Source organism: Chlorocebus sabaeus, chromosome 12, assembly GCF_047675955.1.
Source record: "Chlorocebus sabaeus isolate Y175 chromosome 12, mChlSab1.0.hap1, whole genome shotgun sequence".
Classification (NCBI taxonomy): Eukaryota; Metazoa; Chordata; class Mammalia; order Primates; family Cercopithecidae; genus Chlorocebus; species Chlorocebus sabaeus.
Genome location: NC_132915.1, coordinates 11,791,255 through 11,811,535, shown reverse-complemented (window position 1 = coordinate 11,811,535; position 20,281 = coordinate 11,791,255). Strand labels below are relative to the sequence as shown.

The 20,281-nt window shown below is 46.3% G+C and overlaps 1 protein-coding gene across 1 annotated transcript in view; it reads right to left on the bottom strand.

Moving 5' to 3' along the window:
• Positions 1-20,281, bottom strand: part of GOLM1 (golgi membrane protein 1) — a 73,217-nt gene that overhangs the window by 13,480 nt on the left and 39,456 nt on the right. The window contains exons 4-6 of the mRNA XM_007969644.3: positions 12,749-12,803; positions 6,687-6,789; positions 895-1,024 (exon numbers count right to left, since the gene is read on the bottom strand). Coding sequence (XP_007967835.3) covers positions 895-1,024; positions 6,687-6,789; positions 12,749-12,803 — 288 coding nt within the window. The remainder of the gene's footprint in view (positions 1-894; positions 1,025-6,686; positions 6,790-12,748; positions 12,804-20,281) is intronic.

Here is a 20,281-nt window from a genome sequence, read left to right as displayed (position 1 = left end):
CCTGTAAACCCAGCTACTCGGGAGGCTGAGGCAGGAGAATCGCTTGAACCTGGGAGGCGGAGGTTGCAGTGAGCCAAGATTGTGCCACTGCACTCCAGCCTGGGCAACAGAACGAGATGCCCTCTCAAAAAAAAGCCAGACACAAAAGGCCGCACATATATGATTCTATTGACAGGAAATTGTCCAGATGAGGCAAATCAAGAGACACAAAGTAAATTAGCAGTTGGCTGTCTAGGGCTGTGGGGACTGAAGGTAAATGAAGAGAGAACTAAGAGATACAGGGTTTCTTTTGTGCCAATAAAAATGTTCTGAAATTGACTGTGGTGATGGCTGCATAATTTTGTGAATACACCCAGAACCCATGAATTGTAAATTTTCTATGAATCATAGGGAATGCAAATTATATCTTAATAAAGCTGCTATATTTTTTGAAAAACCAACCAAAGATCACCCAGAAGGCTTCAAGCAGCAGCTTCGTGGGCTGTGCTCTGCACGGGAGGCGGAATGAGAGCACGAGACGTGGAGTCGGCCAGACCTGAGGCCTTGATGGGCTCTACCACTGACCAGGTGGTGTGACGCTGGCCACAGAACTTCACCCCTCCCGTGGGCCTGGGGTCCTCAAATCAGGAAAACAGCAACTCTCTCCCAGGCTGGCTGCGAGCTTTAAATACGATAATTCCCGTAAAGCCCTGAGCTTGGGAAGTGGGACTGGCGGCCAGCACCCTTGGTTAGGGTCCAGTCATCCCCGGACCAAGTTCTGCTTTGTTGTATCTCAGGGAGCCAAGCCCACAAGGAGGGCAGAGCCTAGAGAAAGCCAGGCAGCACATAAAAGAAACAAAATGCTTCAAGATAGGGGTACCTTCTAGAAACTCTTGGCAAAAATTCCCCAGTTACCTGCTGTCTCTGATCGTTGTTTTCACTCAGGTCTCTGGAAGCTACAGCTTCGTTCCCCTTTTTGGTGACCTCTTCTATTCGCTCCTCACACTGTTCCTTCACTTCCTTCATCTGACTGATGCACTGGCTCCTTTGGTGAGAGAAAGCAAAGGAAGGGCCTGATGTCTGTGGCTGTGTCTCTGCTGGACGGTGACATTCACTTCCATAAGAGACACGGACCTTTTACACTGTTGGTGGGATTGTAAACTAGTTCAACCATTATGGAAAACAGTATGGCGATTCCTCAAGGATCTAGAACTAGATGTACCATATGACCCAGCCATCCCATTACTGGGTATATACCCAAAGGATTATAAATTATGCTGCTATAAAGACACATGCACACGTATGTTTATTGCAGCACTATTCACAATAGCAAAGACTTGGAATCAACCCAAATGTCCATCAGTGACAGATTGGATTAAGAAAATGTGGCACATATACACCATGGAATACTATGCAGCCATAAAAAAGGATGAGTTTGTGTCCTTTGTAGGGACATGGATGCAGCTGGAAACCATCATTCTTAGCAAACTATCGCAAGAACAGAAAACCAAACACCGCATGTTCTCACTCATATGTGGGAACTGAACAATGAGATCACTTGGACTCGGGAAGGGGAACATCACACACCGGGGCCTATCATGGGGAGGGGGGAGGGGGGAGGGGGGAGGGATTGCACTGGGAGTTATACCTGATGTAAATGACGAGTTGATGGGTGCAGCACACCAACATGGCACAAGTATACATATGTAACAAACCTGCACGTTATGCACATGTACCCTACAACTTAAAGTATAATAATAATAAATAAATTAAAAAAAAAAAAAAAAAGACACGGACCGTCTTCCGGCTTCAGGCGCTTCATCTGAAGAGCGCACTTAAGACAGGGCAACATGTGTGTTCAACGACTAAACGACCAAAAGAAACACACTAAAAATAATCATCCCATTGTTCTAAACAGTGAACTTTACTGATTAGGAAAAAAATTTTTTTTAACATACAATCTGTAGAATAAAAAAGTACATATATGTTTTGGTCTTCATCCCTGGCTACTGCCACAGAGCTCTTAAAACCCTTGGAAGTTCCTGAGGGGGAATCTGGCTCGTCACAACAAGCCCCTCTGGACCAGACTTGAGCTTACACTAATGAGGGGTCTTGGGAGTGGGGAAGGATGGGCGTCAGAGTTTCAGGACGGATGCTGACTGCTAGAAGAACCCGCCACAGGACTGGAAAGCTGGAACTTTCAGCTCCACCTCCTCCGGGGTGGGGAGAAGGACTGGAGATTGAGTTCAACCCCGTGGCCGACAGTTTTATCAATCATGCTATATAAAAGACTCAGACAAACTCCGGACCACAAGGCTCAGGGAGCTTTCGGGCTGGGGAACATCACTGATGCACTGGATGGGAATGGCTGACTCCACGGGGCGGCCGCTCCCGTCCCCGCCATGGCGCCAGCCCTCACCTTAGGACTCTACCACTGGGCTGTTGTGTAAAAGTCAAAACAGCTTTCCTGAATTCTGTGACAGTTATTCTGGCAAATGATCAAACCTGAGGGGGTGGTGGGTAATCCTAAAGCTGTGGCCAGCCAGGCAGAAGTGAGGGGGGCTGGGGGACACGTCGGACTTGTGGCTGGCATCTGAAGTGGGAGCAGGCGTGTGGGTGGAGCCCCTTAACCCGGGGGTCTGTGCTAAGTGGGTAGTATCAAAACTTGAACTGGAGGACACTCAGCTGAATTGTTGTTGCACTGCTTCAGCGTTCTGCCTGGAATTTATTTTAAGAGTATTTCGACAAGTGCCAGAGCTATGAAGTAATTAAGAGAACTATCTACTCATTTTGCAAATAAGAATGCTAAGGGGTGACACGGTTGTCTGGCACGGACCAGGGTCAGAGACAGGCAGAAACCGAAGCCAGACTCCAGCTCGCCTTTTCTGAGTCGCAGGCATTTCAGAGCCAAATGTGAGTGAGGACCACACTCAACCTCTGACTCTTGGAATATACCCTTCAGTGCAAAGCACCATGGGGTCACAATGCACCACACACAGAGAAGAGTACCAGGTGCTGCGGAAATAACGCAGTGCGGAGTTCCTGACCTGGGACAGCTGAGAGATCAGGTGAAAATTTCATTTAAATACAATGCTCACAAAATACAAGCCACAGGTGGTAGACCGGTGCACAGGAGCCGAAACAGAGCGAACAGAAAGCTGTCCGGATACTGTAGAACTGAATGAGCAGCTCATCCGCTATCCCTGGACCTTTAAACCTGCAAAGGGGAAGTACTGGTCGCCCCTGCTCCCAGCCCCGCTAAAATCAAGTACAAAGAGCCTTTATCTCCCAGCCTTGCAGATGAAGTGCAGCTTTCCACGTTGCAGCTTGAGAGCCAGGAGCCGAACTACCTCCATCCTCAATTCTGAGACAAAGGTCATGTAGACTGTGACAGCGTTTCTTCCTGAAGACTCAGGTTGGCTTTTTCTTACATGTAACTGGCAAATATTCCAGCACTAACTGGAGCTAAAGTGGAGAGAAATACAGGACTTGGCCACTAGTGATTATTCTAACTGGGGCAACTGATGGCCAGAGTACCACTGATGGAATGTGTTCACTACAAGGATCTATCGGGGCAGGTGATTCCATCACCCAGGGCACCGACCATCACTGTATTACTTTACGTTCCAGTATCAACACTGGAAACTGTCTCCTCATAGCAGGGAGATGAGATGGCGAGTGGTTCATCTCATGTGCTGACTCCAGGTGTTTCAGGGAGAAAGAACGCAAGGCTATTTTCAGATGGAGAGCAGTGATCGCTTAGCGATGCCTGCCACAGGTGTAGGAGAGTAAAAAGTGGGATGTGTGCTGGCTGATTCAAACAGAAAGAACAGTAAGAACACTACCTTGTACATCAGGAAACCTGGCCTGTCCATCAGCTTTTGTGTTCTTGGCACTGCCTTCTATAGAAGGATTAGACCAGACAGGATGTTTTAAGGGAGGGCGTGCAGAATTAAGGGAGGGCCCGAAGAATTCGCACAAATTGCACACTTTAGGCAGGTGTCCATTTATAAGTTTGCTAACAAAGTGTTCGTACTTTTTATCAGATTCTCTCAAAGGGCCTATAATCCAAAGAAAGTGAAGAATAACTAGCTCTTTTTTGCTTCCAACACTCCACGAACATTATCCCTGGGAAGCATTGCATATCTGGTACAGGACCTTGGGCACAAGTAGTGAAACAGACACAGCCAGAAAGAGCTTTCAATCTAGGTATCAACCTGCCAGGAGCAAAGGAGTGCATCCTACAAGTGTCTCCAGCCCAGCTTAGAGGTGTCCACCCATCGCCTGGGCCCAAGCTCTCCTACATGGGGAGCAGAGATTTCTTGTCACTGGGCTCTGATTTCCAGGTAGGTCAAAACCTTCTGGGGCAACATTTATCAAGTGAGGCCATTTATGGCTTTTTATGTTTCTATCTATATGAGGGAAATATTCACATTAAGGTGTCTTTAAGGATGAATAAGAAGACTGAGGTACTTCATTTCTGTCTAAATGCAATTCTTTAATCATCAGCCTAACTCAAGGTTTCTCAACCTTAGCACTGTATATGTTTTAGGCCAGATAAAACGTGACTGTGGGAAGCTGTCTTGCGGATTATAGGATGTTTAGCAGTGTGCCTGGCTTCTACCCACTAGATGCCAGCAGCAGCCTCCTTGTAAGCCGTGACAGACGAAAATGTCTCCAAACATTGCCAAAGGCCTATTGGGACAAGACTGCCCCCACATGAGAACCACTGGCATAGCTGAATAAAGTTCCACACACACAAGTGACAATCACATCTCCCTTCTACTGACTGGCTGCTCATGTCCTCTACAGAGACATGTACTTGGTTATAAAGTTAGTAGGAAGATATTACGGCAGGTGGACAATGTTTTGGGGGAACATGGAAATCCCCAAGAACGCAATGAATAGGAGACAACTGATTCTTCCAGGTTGCTGGTGACCATGCAGACAGCTCAAATCCTTTCAGAATGCAATTTGACAATTCACACCCAGCAACAGGCTAAACTACAGATGAGCCTTTTAGAAGGAAATAATCCAAAATAGTAGTTTTTAAAAGACAGGAGCTATATGGACGTTTTAAATATAATCTAAGTAATATACTTTTTTAAATTTAAAAATTAAAAAATAAGAGGCTGGTCGGTCGCAGTAGCTCACACCTGTAATCCCAGCACTTTGAGAGGCCACGGCGAACAGATCACTTGAGGTTAGGCGTTTGAGACCAGCCTGGCCAACATGGTGAAACCCCATCTCTACTAAAAATACCAAAATTAATCAGGTGTGGTGGCGCGTGCCTGTAATCCCAGCTACTCGGGAGACTGGGTCAGGAGAATCACTTGAACCCAGGAGGCAGAGGTTGCAGTGAGGCGAGATCGCGCCAGTGCACTCCAGCCTGGGAAACCAGAGCAGCGAAACTCCATCTCCAAAGAGCCTATAGCTAATGTGTTGTCATTACTTAGGAGAAAAATTATGGCAATGGATATTTTTATCCTTAAAATCCCTTTTTATCATTGCATATCTACCTAATTTTACTTTTAAAAATAAAATTTTTGTGGCCGGGTGCGGTGGCTCACACCTGTAATCCCAGCACTTTGGGAGGCCGAGGCGGGCAGATCATGAGGTCAGGAGTTTGAGACCAGCCTGACCAATGACACGGTTTTAGTAGAAACCCCGGGTATTGTAGCAGACACCTGTAATCCCAGCTACTCAGCAGGCTGAGGCAGAAGAATTGCTTGAATCTGGGAGGTGGAGGTTGCAGTGAGCTGAGATTGCACCACTGCACTCCATCCAGCCTGGGGGACAGAGTGAGACTCCATCTCAAAAAAAAAAAAAAAAAAAGAATACACACACACACACACACACATATATACACACACACATATATATACACATATACACACACATACATATATACATAATACAAGTAAGTAAAAGAATGATTAAATTGTTTGGATGATGACTGCAATTAAGTAAACATTCGTGTGAACTTGGGCATGGACTGGATAGAGTTAAGTCAAAGGGAAAAGGGCAGTCATGAGGGCTGGGCTGTGGGTGGCTGGTTCTCTCTGAATCCCAAACTGCCTACACATTAGCTGTATTGTTTTTATGAGGGAAAAAAGTAGAAAAAATAAACACAACCTTATCCTGTGACCTGTAAGCTGGTTTTTACTAACTTCCCACGGGGCTTAGCTCACTTTTCAATAGTTTAATATTGCTTGGCTTTGATTATAAAAGTACTCCATTCTCACTGTACTTAATGCAAAAATTTAGAAAATCACTGAAAAGTCTAAAAAAAACCCAAAATGCCCACAACGTGATCACCAGGCAATAAACTATTACTATAGCAATATTTTGCCAAAATGTCTTTTAGTCCACGAATCTGATTTAGCTCACGTGGGCACCTGTGAAACACATTTTTAAAGCTTTATGTTGTTGACTTCACCAGTACACCTGTGCCTGATAGAGGTTTTAAGTTACATTTTAAGGCATGCTGAGAAATTCGTTTCCTGCTGAGAGCTGGCCTCCTTGTGCGTTTGTGTAGGACATGAATCCGAGAGGGGCCCGGGGGCCCGTGCCTTTCTCAGTCCTGCATGGAGCAGAAGGTGCATGCTCTATCATAGGTTACGTCTCCATCCGCCACCCTCAGCTTAACCCCCTGCCCCCGGTGGCGGGCACCCTGCACTGTGGCACGCACTCTGAGGTGCACTTACAGGTCGTAGGAGAACTTCCTCTCCAGGTTGGTCTGGTTCTTCTGAAACTGGAGGACATCCTGCTGCAGCCTGCCGTAATTCCTCTGCAGGGTCTTTAACTGGTCTACACCAAGGGGACAAGGAATTGCACAGGTTACTGGCACAATAATGTCATGCATTCATTCAAAATATGACAGAGGCAGACTCACACATCAGACCATAAACAACAAGGACAGATCAGGACAAAGGAGGGGACGGACAAAAAGCTGAAAACACAGCCCCTCCGCAAAGTCACTACACCCCAGCCGTGGAGAGAGCTCTGGAAGAGCAGCAACCCGGAAGAACCTGTGTCTTCATCCTTTTCCAAACGTCTCTCTTAAATCTCCTTTATGGCCGCTAGCCTTTAACGTATATCGGAAGCTTCTATGTGCCTGGTCTCTTTCGTAGACATCATAAGCCCCGAGCTCTCCCCAAAGGTCACACATTCCACCCTGCCCTCATCCCCAGCCGACTCATCCTTCCGTCTGTAAAACACTGATTTTTGACGTTTGGTCAGATAAGCAGCCACTCCTGCTGACACCCTGCCCTCGGCCACCAGGCTACCGGCCAGCATCCTCCCTCCAGTCATTTATTCACAGCCAAGCCACTCTCCAAGGCCCTGTGCCCATTTAATCACCCAACACTCTCATCAGGGAAACAGCGGCTTTAAGGAAATTAATCAGCGCCACCCCTGCTGCCCTGATGACTCGGCTCATCCCAGTGGGCAAAGGGCCGAAACTGAGGCAGAGGGGAGGGCAGCCACCAGGGGGATACCAGAGTGGACAGGAGCAGCAGCCAGGCCCGGACACAGCCGGGACACACAGGCTAGGACAGATGTAGGCATCCCCGAGGTGTGCCCTCACAACACTAGACCTACAACAGTCTCAAGTGGAAAATGAAGTGAAATAAAACAGAAGGATTCTGTGAATTATGACACACACAACACGGACTCATCCCAAAAGCCTGCACGTGACACCATCAAGAGACAAAGCTGTGGTGAAGAAAACAGCTGGGTGGGAGCTGGGCCCAGAGAGAGAGGGGACTGGTGACTTCGGCATGGGTGAGGGGTCCTGGAGTGGCGGGCAGGTGCCATGTTGACTGCAGTGGTGATCCGCGAGACTTTGTTAGGACTTACCCAACTGTACCCACAAGGGGTAAATGTTCTTGTATATAAACGATACTTCAATATGCCTAACTGAACACACTCCGCAATTCAACTAAGCATGAGACAACAGAATACAATTCAGCAGACAAAGAAATGAATGACTTGTATCACAATGGCATGGACCAATCGCAAATAACTATGCTGAGTGAGAGGAGCCAGGCAAAAAATGACACAGATGGCCTGATGCCATCTGTATGCATGCACCCAATTATTATTATTCTTTTTAAATTCTACTTTAAATTCTAGGGTACCTGGGCACAATGTGCAGGTTACATCTGTATACATGTGCCATGTTGGTGTGCTGCACCCATTAACTCGTCATTTACAACAGGTATTTCTCTTAATGCCATCCCTCTCCCCCTCCCCCCACCCCACCACAGACCCCAGTGTGTGATGTTCCCCACCCTGTGTCCAAGTGTTCTCATTGTTCAATTCCCACCTATGAGTGAGAATATGCAGTATTTGGTTTTCTGCCCTTGTGACTGTTTGCTCAGAATGATGGTTTCCAGCTTCATCCATGTCCCTACAAAGGACGTGAACTCATCCTTTTTTATGGCTGCACAGTATTCCATGGTGCATATATGCCACATTTTCTTAATCTAGTCTATCATTGATGGACATTTGGGTTGATTCCAAGTCTTTGCTATTGTGACTAGTGCCACAATAAACATTCGTGTGCATGTGTCTTTACAGTAGCATGATTTATAATCCTCTGGGTATATACCCAGTAATGGGATCGCTGGGTCAAATGGTATTTCTAGTTCTAGATCCTTGAGGAATCACCGCACTGTCTTCCACAATGGTTGAACTAGTTTACACTCCACCAACAGCATAAAAGCGTTCCTATTTCTCCACATCCTCTCCAGCACCTGTTGTTTCCTGACTTTTTAATGATCGCCATTCTAACTGCTGTGAAATGGTATCTCATTGTGCTTTTGATTTGCATTTTTCCTATGACCAGTGATGATGAGCATTTTTTCATGTGTCTGTTGGCTGCATAAATGTCTTCTTTTGAGAAGTAGACACTTCAAATCCTTTGCCCACTTTTTGATGGGATTATTTGATTTTTTTCTTCTAGATTTGTTTAAGTTCTTTGTAAGTTCTGGATATTAGCCGTTTGTCAGTTGGGTAGATTGCAAAGATTTTCTCCCATTCTGCAGGCTGCCTGTTCACTCTGATGGTAGTTTCTTTTGCTGTGCAGAAGCTCTTTAGTTTAATTAGATCCCATTTGCCTATTTTGGCTTTTGCTGCCATTGCTTTTGGTGTTTTAGTCATGAAGTCCTTCCCCATGCCTATGTCTTGAATGGAATTGCCTAGGTTTTCTTCTAGAGTTTTTATGGCTTTAGGTCTAACATTTAAGTCTTTAATCCATCTTGAATTAATTTTTGTATAAGATGTAAGGAAGGGATCCAGTTTCAGCTTTCTACATATGGCTAGCCAGTTTTCCCAGCACCATTTATTAAATAGGGAATCCTTTCCCCATTTCCTGTTTTTGTCAGGTTTGTCAAAGATCAGATGGCTGTAGATATGTGGTATTACTTCCAAGGGCTCTATGCTATTCCATTGGTCTATACCTCTGTTTTGGTACCAGTACCATGTTGTTTTGGCTACTGTAGCCTTGTAGTATAGTTTGAAGTCAGGTAGCATTAATGCCTCCAGCTTTGTTCTTTTGGCTTAGGATTGACTTGGCAAAGCAGGCTTTTTGGCTCCATATAAACTTTAAAGTAGTTTTTTTCCAATTCTGTGAAGAAAGTCATTGGTAGCTTGATGGGGATGGCATTGAATCTATAAATTACCTTGGGCAGTATGGCCATTTTCACGATATTGATTCTTCCTATCCATGAGCATGCAATGTTCTTCCATTTGTTTGTGTCCTCTTTTATTTCACTGAGCAGTGGTTTGTAGTTCTCCTTGAAGAGGTCCTCCTCATTCCTTGTAAGTTAGATTCCTAGGTATTTTATTCTCGTTGAAGCAATTTTGAATGGGAGTTCACTCATGATTTGGCTCTCTGTCTGTTATTGGTGTATAGGAATGCTTGTGGGTTTTGCACATTGATTTTGTATCTTGAGACTTTGCTGAAGTTGCTTATCAGCTGAAGGAGATTTTGGGCTGAGATGATGGGGTTTTCTAAATATACAATCATGTCATCTGCAAACAGGGACAATTTGACTTCCTCTTTTCCTAACTGAATACCCTTTATTTCTTTCTCCTGCCTGACTGCCCTGGCCAGAACTTCCAACACTATGTTGAATAGGAGTGGTGAGAGAGGGCACCCCTGTCTTGTGCCAGTTTTCAAAGGGAATGCTTCCAGTTTTTGCCCATTCACTATGATATTGGCTGTGGGTTTGTCATAAATAGCTCTTATTATTTTGAGATACATCCCATCAATACCTAGTTTATTGAGAGTTTTTAGCATGAAAGGCGGTGGAATTTTGTCAAAGGTCTTTTCTGCATCTATTGAGATAATCATGTGGTTGTCTTTGGTTCTGCTTATATGCTGGATTACGTTTATTGATTTGCATATGTTGAACCAGCCTTGCATCCCAGGGATGAAGCCCACTTGCTCATGGTGGATAAGCTTTTTGATGTGCTGCTGGATTCGGTTTGCCAGTACTTTATTGAGGATTTCTGGATCGATGTTCATCAGGGATATTGGTCTAAAATTCCCTTTTTTTGTTGTATCTGTCAGGCTTTGGTATCAGGATGATGCTGGCCTCATAAAATGAGTTAGGGAGGATTCCCTCTTTTTCAATTGATTGGAATAATTTTAGAAAGAATGGTACCAGCTCCTCTATGTACCTCTGGTAGAATTCGGCTATGAATCCATCTGGTCCTGGACTTTTTTTGGTTGGTAGGCTATTAATCATTGTCTCAATTCCAGAACCTGTTATTGGTCTATTCAGGGATTCAGCTTCTTCCTGGTTTAGTCTTGGGAGGGTGTATGTGTCCAGGAATTTATCCACTTCTTCTAGATTTTCTAGTTTCTTTGGGTAGAGGTGTTTATAGTATTCTCTGATTGTAGTTTGTGTTTCTGTGGGATCGGTGGTGATATCCCCTTTATCATTTTTTATTGTGTCTATTTGATTCTTCTCTCTTTTCTTCTTTATTAGTCTTGCTAGCAGTCTATCAATTTTGTTGATCTTTTCAAAAAACCAGCTCCTTGATGCATTGATTTTTTGAAGGGTTTTTTGTGTCTCTATCCCCTTCAGTTCTGCTCTAATCTTAGCTATTTCTTGCCTTCTGCTGGCTTTTGAATGTGTTTGCTCTTGCTTCTCTAGTTCTTTTAACTGTGATGTTAGGGTGTCAATTTTAGATCTTTCCTGCTTTCTCCTGTGGGCATTTAGTGCTATAAATTTCCCTCTGAACACTGCTTTGTGTCCCAGAGATTCTAGTATGTTGTGTCTTTATTCTCATTGGTTTCAAAGAACATCTTTATTTCTGCCTTCATTTTGTTATGTACCCAGTAGTCATTCATGAGCAGGTTGTTCAGTTTCCACGTAGTTGAGCAGTTTTGATTGAGTTTCTTAGTCTTGAGTTCTAGTTTGATTGCACTGTGGTCTGAGAGACAGTTTGTTATAATTTCTGTTCTTTTACATTTGCTGAGGAGTGCTTTACTTCCAACTATGTGGTCAATTTTGGAATAAGTGTGACGTAGTGCTGAGAAGAATGTATATTCTGTTGATTTGGGGTGGAGAGTTCTGTAGATGTCTATTAGGTCCGCTTGGTGCAGAGCTAAGTTCAATTCCTGGATATCCTTGTTAACTTTCTGTCTCGTTGATCTGTCTAATGTTGACAGTGGGGTGTTAAAGTCTTCCATTATTATTGTGTGGGAGTCTAAGTTTCTTTGTAGGTCTCTAAGGACTTGCTTTATGAATCTTGGGCATGCATCCAATTATTTAAAATGCAAACTAGTCTACATGGCAGACCAGAGGCTGCCTGAGGAAAACGGATCACCAGGGCGCACAAGCAAACTTTTGGGGGTGATGAATATGTTCCCTGTGTTGACTTTGGTGGAGTTACTCGACATGTATGCTCTATCAAAACTGCTGTCCAACTGAACCTTTGCGTGATACCCCCCTACCCTCAGCCCCGCAGCCAGGCAGCCTCTTCAACTCTGTGTAACCCTATGTTTCCCCCAAACACATTTCACAAAGTGACTCCTTTTCACATAAGACTTTCTAACATTCTAGAACCTGACTTAGAACTAGAACTCTAAACCAGCCATGATCAAAAGAACTACAATGCAAGTTGTATAGCGAATTTTTAACTTCCCAGTAACCACACTTTTAGAGTAAAAATTATTCAACCCAACAGATGATTTAGCCCAACAGCATGGACCTTGCTGACCCTCCTGTCACAGAGGAAGGAGGAGCCCACCCCCCCCCCCCCGACAAAGGACAGCACCCATTTCCCGCCCCGTGGCTGCTTCAGAAGGACTCAAAGGAAAACCAATCCCCAGCTGCCAAGTGGAGTCACAGGAACAAAGAGGGGGAACTAAGTTGTGCTGGACAGGTTTTCCAAGTTTCATGCAATCGAAATTCAGCATGACCCAATTCACAGGTCACATGTACACCATGTGTATATGTAACAGAGTATGTGCCTATCGTAAGTACTATTTCTATTTCTCAACACATTCATGAGTGCCATTCTGAACTCTTCTGTATCTAACAGCTTGCAATGTATTTGGCAATATTGTTTTAAAAGGAAAAGCCTCTTAATGAGATAGAGTTAGGCAAAAAGAATAAAGATTGCTCAATGACTCATGATACTATCTGCCATGAGATTATCACGGAGACCCACCTGGGCCTAGAGAAGGATGAGAGAAATAGAGCTTCCTCCTAAAAACAGCGCCTGGCGTGGAGGAGCGAGCGGAACTTACCTTGCAGCACTCGGATGAGCCTCTCACCTGTGGTGATGTTATTCACCAAAACCGCCTGCAAGGAAGATAAACACGCATGAAACACCCAAACCAACACCTCAGCCTGACAGCCAGATGCGATGGAAACCAAAGATGGGGCCGCCCTCCCCAACCCAGTGCCGCTGGCGCTCAGTGCTTGGCCTGGACCCTCCCGTGTCTGCTGCTGAAAAGGAACAGCCCGACCTAGAGATCAGCTCCCCACCGCGGCCTCCGGACCCGAGCAAAAGCCAGCAGATCCGGACTCCACTCCAGCCCAGGAAACGCAGCTCCTCCAGGAAAGGGCCAACCAGGCCCTGCTTCCTCCTGCTCAACACAGCGGAGGTTCTGGGCACCCAGAGGAACAATCAGCAACCTCACACCGCACCACACCGCACACCACTCCACACCAAACCACACCACACACACCACATCAAACCACACCACACACACACCACACCACACACACACCACACCACACACCGCACACCACTCCACACCAAACCACACCACACACACATCAAACCACACACCACACACACCACACACACACCACACCACACACCAGTCCACACCAAACCACACCACACACACATCAAACTACACCCCACACACACACCACACACACGACACACCACTCCACACCAAACCACACGACGACACATCAAACCACACCACACACACCACACCACACAGACACACCTCACACCACTCCACACCAAACCACACGACACACCACACCACACACACCAAACCACACCACGACACACGACACCACACACACATCAAACCACACCACGACACACACCACACACACACCACACACGACACACCACTCCACATCAAACCACACACACACCACTCCACACCATACCACCAGACCACACCACACACCACGCCATAACTCCACACCACACACACCACTCCACACCACCCACACCACTCCACACACCCCACACCACTCCACACACCCCACACCACTCCACACCACACACACTACACACCACATGACTCCACACAATACCAAACCACACCACACACCACACCAAACCACACCACGCCACAACACACCACGCACACCACCCACACCACTCCACACACAACACACACACCACTCCGCACCCCACACACACCACTCCACATCACACACACAGCACACACACTACACCACACCATATGACTCCACACCACACACCACTCCACACCAAACCACACCACGCCACAACTCCACACCACACACACCACTCCACACCTAACCACACCACTCCACATCAAACCACACCACGACACACACCACCCACACCCCCCCACACACACACCACACCACACATACTCCACACCACATGACTCCATACCACACACCACACCACACACACCAAACCAGATCACACCACACCACACACATCACGTACCACACCATACACTGCTCCACACAACACCACACCATGCCACACCACTCCACACAACACACACCACGGCACACACACAAGACCACAGCACACCATACACCACCACACACACCACACACCACTTCACACCAAACCACTCCACACACACCACTCCACACACACATCACACACTCCACACACACACCATGCCACACCACTCCACACAACACGCCACACACCATTCCACACCAAACCATACCATACACCACTGCACACCCCACACAACACCCCACACAACATACCACACATCAGACTGCCCCACTCCACACACATCACAGTACTCCAAGCACACCAAACCATACACATCACATACTGCTGCACACAACACCATACATAACACACTGCTCTACACCACACATCACATACCATACCACACCAAACCAAACCACGCCACACCACACCACTCTACACCAAAGCACTCTACACCACACCGGCTCACACTGCATAGCTCCGCACCGCTCCACACCACACCAGCTCACACTGCACAGTTCCGTGCTGCTCCACCCCACACCAGCTCACACTGCACAGCTCCACACCGCTCCAACCAACACCAGCTCACACTGCACAGCTCCACACCGCTCCACCCCACACCAGCTCACACTGCACAGCTCCACACCGCTCCACCCCACACCAGCTCACACTGCACAGCTCCGCACCGCTCCACACCACACCAGCTCACACGGCACAACTCTGCACCGCACCACTCCACACACCAGCTCACACTGCACAACTCTGCACTGCACCACCCCACACGAGCTCACACTGCACAGCTCCGCACCGCTCCACCCCACACCAGCTCACACTGCACAGTTCTGCACCGCTCCACACACCAGCTCACACTGCATAGCTCCACACCGCTCCACCCCACACCAGCTCACACTGCACAGCTCCACACCACACCACTCCACACACCAGCTCACACTGCACAACTCTGCACTGCACCACCCCACACCAGCTCACACTGCACAGCTCCACACCGCTCCACCCCACACCAGCTCACACTGCACAGCTCCACACCGCTCCACACACCAGCTCACACTGCACAACTCTGCACCGCACCACTCCACACACCAGCTCACACTGCACAACTCTGCACCGCACCACTCCACACCAGCTCACACTGCACAGCTCCACACCGCTCCACCCCACACCAGCTCACACTGCACAGCTCCGCACCGCTCCTCCCCACACCAGCTCACACTGCACAACTCTGCACCACTCCACACACCAGCTCACACTGCACAGCTCCGCACCGCACCACTCCACTCCACCCCACACCACACCAGCCCAGGTCTCCCTCGTTCAGAGCTCAAACTCCGAATTCCAGGTTGGCTAAAAAAGAAAAGGGAATGCAGTGGCCACTCCACTAACAAGACCTCTTGATGCACTTGAACTTCTGGCCTCCTCCTGTCCACACAGTCTATAAGCTTAGGCACTGGAGGGTTTCACACACAGTCTCACCATGCTGGGAAAGTCAACAGCAGAGGAGGGCAGAAGCCACACAGAATCCAGATAACAACAAAGTGAAAAGTAGGAAGAGTGAGTGTCAAGGTCAGTGTAACAACTGGCCAATATGCCATGACAAGTCACTTTATGCCAGGAGCTCTTCTAAGCCCTCCACATCTACTTGCTCTTTTATTTATTTGTTTATTTTTAATTTTTGAGACAGAGTTTTGCTCTGTCGCCAGGCTGGGGTGCAATGGCACAATCTCCGGCTCACTGCAGCACCTCCCGGGTTCAAGCAATTCTCCTGCCTCAGTCTCTCAAGTAGCTGGGAGTAGAGATGGGGGTTTCACCATGTTGGCCAGGCTGGTCTTGAACTCTGACCTGAAGTGATTCGGCCGCCTTGGCCTCCCAAAGTGCTGGGATTACAGGCGTGAGCCACTGCGTCCAGCCTCATTTATTATTCTTGACAGTTATGTGAGGTAGTAGTATACTATCCCGTTTCGGAAAAGGGAAACTGAGGCCCAGGCTCCTTAAATGGCTCACAGTCACCCACCTACTAAGAGGCAAAGCCAAACTCCAGCTCCAACAGACATGCTCCAGAGAGCAAGTTCTTCACAGCTACTTGCCAAATTGCTACAAACCCAAGCAGGACACCAACGTAGTGGGCTGCAGCTAATGCTAAAAACAAACAAAAGCCTGAAAAAAGCGGGGAACAGAATATTAAGTGTCAGAGTGCACTGCCCAGGTAAACGCCATCTTACAGACAAACACATACAGCATGTCCGTGTGCTGGGCCACATGGCGAACATTTCTTACTGTGTCATCATCAACAAAGTTTGTAAATACTCCACTACTTGACATGCTGCCCATAACGTGGAGACACATTTGTGTCCCATTCCTGCTTAGTGGTGGACGGTGACAAGCACGGCACCTCTTCCTCCTCTGGGAACTTTGTTTTCTCAGGCCTGGACAGAAACAAGGCTTAGGCAAACAACAGCCTTCTGGAGTAAGGTGCTTGTGAACACAGGGATGCATGCCCACAAATGAAATCGCATCAAACAAATCTGGTGTTTGGGAGCTCTGAGGACACGGAACATTTCCTGGGGCAACAGCAGAGACGCTGTGGTGCTAACACCTGTAAAGTCATCCCTCAGGGAAAGATCATCCGAATGGGTGTGTATAGGTATGCTATACTCCAGGGATTTTGAGGGGAGAGAGAATAGGAAATGAAAGCAGGACCCACAGTAGGAATCAGATTCACGCAGCACCTGCTACTCTTGGAAAAAGCTCGCTCTGCATGAAAAGAGAAAAGATTACCACAGGATCCAACAACCCACTTGTGGGTATGAACCCAGAAGCATTTAAAGCAGGATCCCCAAGAGACATCTGCACTCTCATGTTAGCTGCAACATCACTCACCATTACCAAGAGGCGAATGCAACCCAGGGGGTCACAGAGGAATGAATGGATGAGCAAAATGTGGCATACACATACAATGAAATATTACGCCACCTTTACAAAGAAGGAAATACCGACACATACTACAACATGGATGAATGCAGACAACATTACACTAAGTGAAAACATAAGCCAGTCATAGAAGGACAAATGCTGTATGATTCCATTCATATGAAGTACCTAAAGTCATCAAAATCACAGAAACAAAATAGAAAGGTGGCTGTCCAGGGACAGGAGAGCGGGGAGGGAAATTGGTGTTTAGCGAGCATCGAGGCCCAGTGTTGCAGAATTAATTTCTAGAGATCTGTCGCACAACAACGTGAATATCCTTCACATCACTGATCTGTACACTTAAATTTCCACCTTGCATCGGTATGAAAACCATGTTTCCTCTGGAAATCAGAGTGAAAACCGAACAGTTAAAAAAAAAAAAAAAAAAAAGAACACTTAAATAATTATACAGTGTTTACCCCCAGAGTTGATCTCCTGGGTAAATAATATCTTCCATATCTCCCGGGTAAATAATTTCTATAAAAATTATGGCAATTTGATGCATGCTTTTCCATCCATTCCCCTTAGCTCCCCTCCCCTCCAAAATCACATTAGTGCTTGCAACTATCTGAGGGTTCAGATACTGCTGCAATTTGAAATATCTGAAGCTATTTCTGTCTCCAAGTGACTTTATTCTTCCAAAAAATATATATTTTTGTTATCTTCCCCCATCTACTTACTTATGCATGGAAAAATACAGCCTCCACTTAGGAAAATAAAAGAAGGATCATAAAATGCCATCAAAATCTTTTACATACAACTTTATATTTATAGAAATTTTGTTGAATCATTTTCAGGGAAACTATGAAAATGCTTCTTAGCTTCTTTTGGGATTCAACATATTATAAAGAAGAAAAAACTCTGAGTTCAACAAAATCATTTTTATTTTTGATTTAACATATATATATATATTTTTTGTGACAAAGTCTCACTCTGTTGCCCAGGTTGGAGTGCAGTGGCATGATCTCGGCTCAAAGCAACCTCTGCCTCCTGGGTTCAAGCTATTCCCCTGCCTCAGCCTCCCGAGTAGCTGGGACTACAGGTGTGCGTCACCACGTCGGGCTAATTTTTTGTATTTTAGTAGAGACAAGGTTTCACCATGTTGGCCAGGATGGTCTCCATCTCCTGACCTTGTGATCCACCCGCCTCAGCCTCCCAAAGTGCTGGGTTTACAGGAGCCACTACGCCCGGCCAAAAAAATTTGAGACAGTCTCACTCTGTTGCCCAGGCTGCAGTGCAGTAGCGCTATCATAGCTCAATGCAGCCCCCAGCTCCTGTCCTCAAGTGATCCTCCTGCCTCAGCCTCCTGCAGCACTGGGATTCTAGGAGTGAGCCACGGTGCCGGGCCATAATTCAACAAAACAGTTCTTAAATGAATTATATATTCTACTCTAAACAGCCAGGTTGTTTTTCACATATTGGTGCAGACGGATTTTAGGGGTAGCTGTACTTCCTGGTGTTCACGAGCTGTTCCCTGAAAACACAGTCACAGACAAGGAGGCAATAAGCACCACCAGTAATTAACTGGAAACTAAACCTCAAAGAATCTGGGTGAATCACACATGTACAAATTTAGTATGACCATTCCATCCTGGGAAACATGTATATTTCGATCAAACTTTTTCTGTATTAGATTCCTAGAAAAATAAGCTCAATATTTCATAATAAGTTTTCTTTTCTTTTTTTTTTCAGACGGAGCCTCCCTCTGTCGCCCAGGCTAGAGTGCAGTGGCGCGATCTCGGCTCACTGCAAGCTCTGCCTCCCAGGTTCATGCCATTCTCCTGCCTCAGCCTCCTGAGTAGCTGGGACTACAGGCGTCCGCCACCACGCCTGGCTAATTTTTTTGCATTTTTAGTAGAGACGGGGTTTCACCGTGTTAGCCAGGATGGTCTCCATCTCCTGACTTCATGATCCGCCTGCCTCAGCCTTTCAAAGTGCTGGGATTACAGGCATGAGCCACCGTGTCCGGCCTCATAATAAGTTTTCAAAGCAACAAATCTATAATAAAGTATCACATTCTGAAAGCTCAATAAGATGTAATGACTAATTTTTAAAATACTAAGATTTGAAAATCTCACTTGGAAGCAGGATGCTGATCACACTGTAAAAAGTAGAAGGTGACTTTTAACTACTGTATTTGTTTGGCTCATTAAAATAACCAACCTGCTTTGAGGGCGTGGGTCCACCTTAATTTTCAGGGTTTCTTAAAAAGGACATTTATCTAACCCAAGTCAACCCCCTGCATTCAGATGCCTGGAAAACTTCTTTGTACTGAAATTCCTGTTACTGCTTCAGAGTTACTCCTGTTACTGCCTTATAATGAAAAAGTTAATCTTAGTGACCTAGGAATGACATAAGAATGAAGGGAAGATGATCAAATATTCATTGGAATCTTTTTACCTCTTACCAATTTCAAAATGGTGCTATCCAAAGCAGTGCTATTCAACAGAAATAAAATGTCAGTCGTACCCGGAAATTAAAACTTTTCTAATAGCCACATTCAATTAAGTAAAAAGAAACAAGTTGGGCAAAAGATTTGAATAGACACCTCCCTAAAGTAGACATATAAATGGCCAATATGTATATGAAAGATGCTTAACCTCATTAGTCACTAGTGAAATGCAAATCAAAATGAGAAGATGCCACTTCACATCTATCGGTATGGCTGTAATTTTAAAAGAGGGGCCAGGCGCGGTAGCTCACGCCTGTAATCCCAGCACTCTGGGAGGCCGAGGTGGGCAGGTCACTTGAGGTCAGACCTGGCCAACACAGCAAAACCGTGTCTCTACTAAAAATACAAAAATTAGCCAGGGATGGTAGTGTGCGCCTGTAGTCCCAGCTATTTGGGACAGTGAGGCAGGGGAATCATTTGAACCTAGGAGGCAGAGGTTGCAGTGAGCTGAGATCATGCCACTGCACTCCAGACTGGGCAACAGAGCGAGACTCCGTCTCAAAAAAAATAGCCCGGGCAAGATGGCGAGGTGGCTCACGCCTGTAATCCCAACACTTTGGGAGTCCGGGGCGGGCGGATCACCTGAGGTCAGGAGTTCAAGACCAGTCTGGCCAACATGGCAAAATCTCGTCTCTACTAAAAACACAAACATTAGCTGGGTGT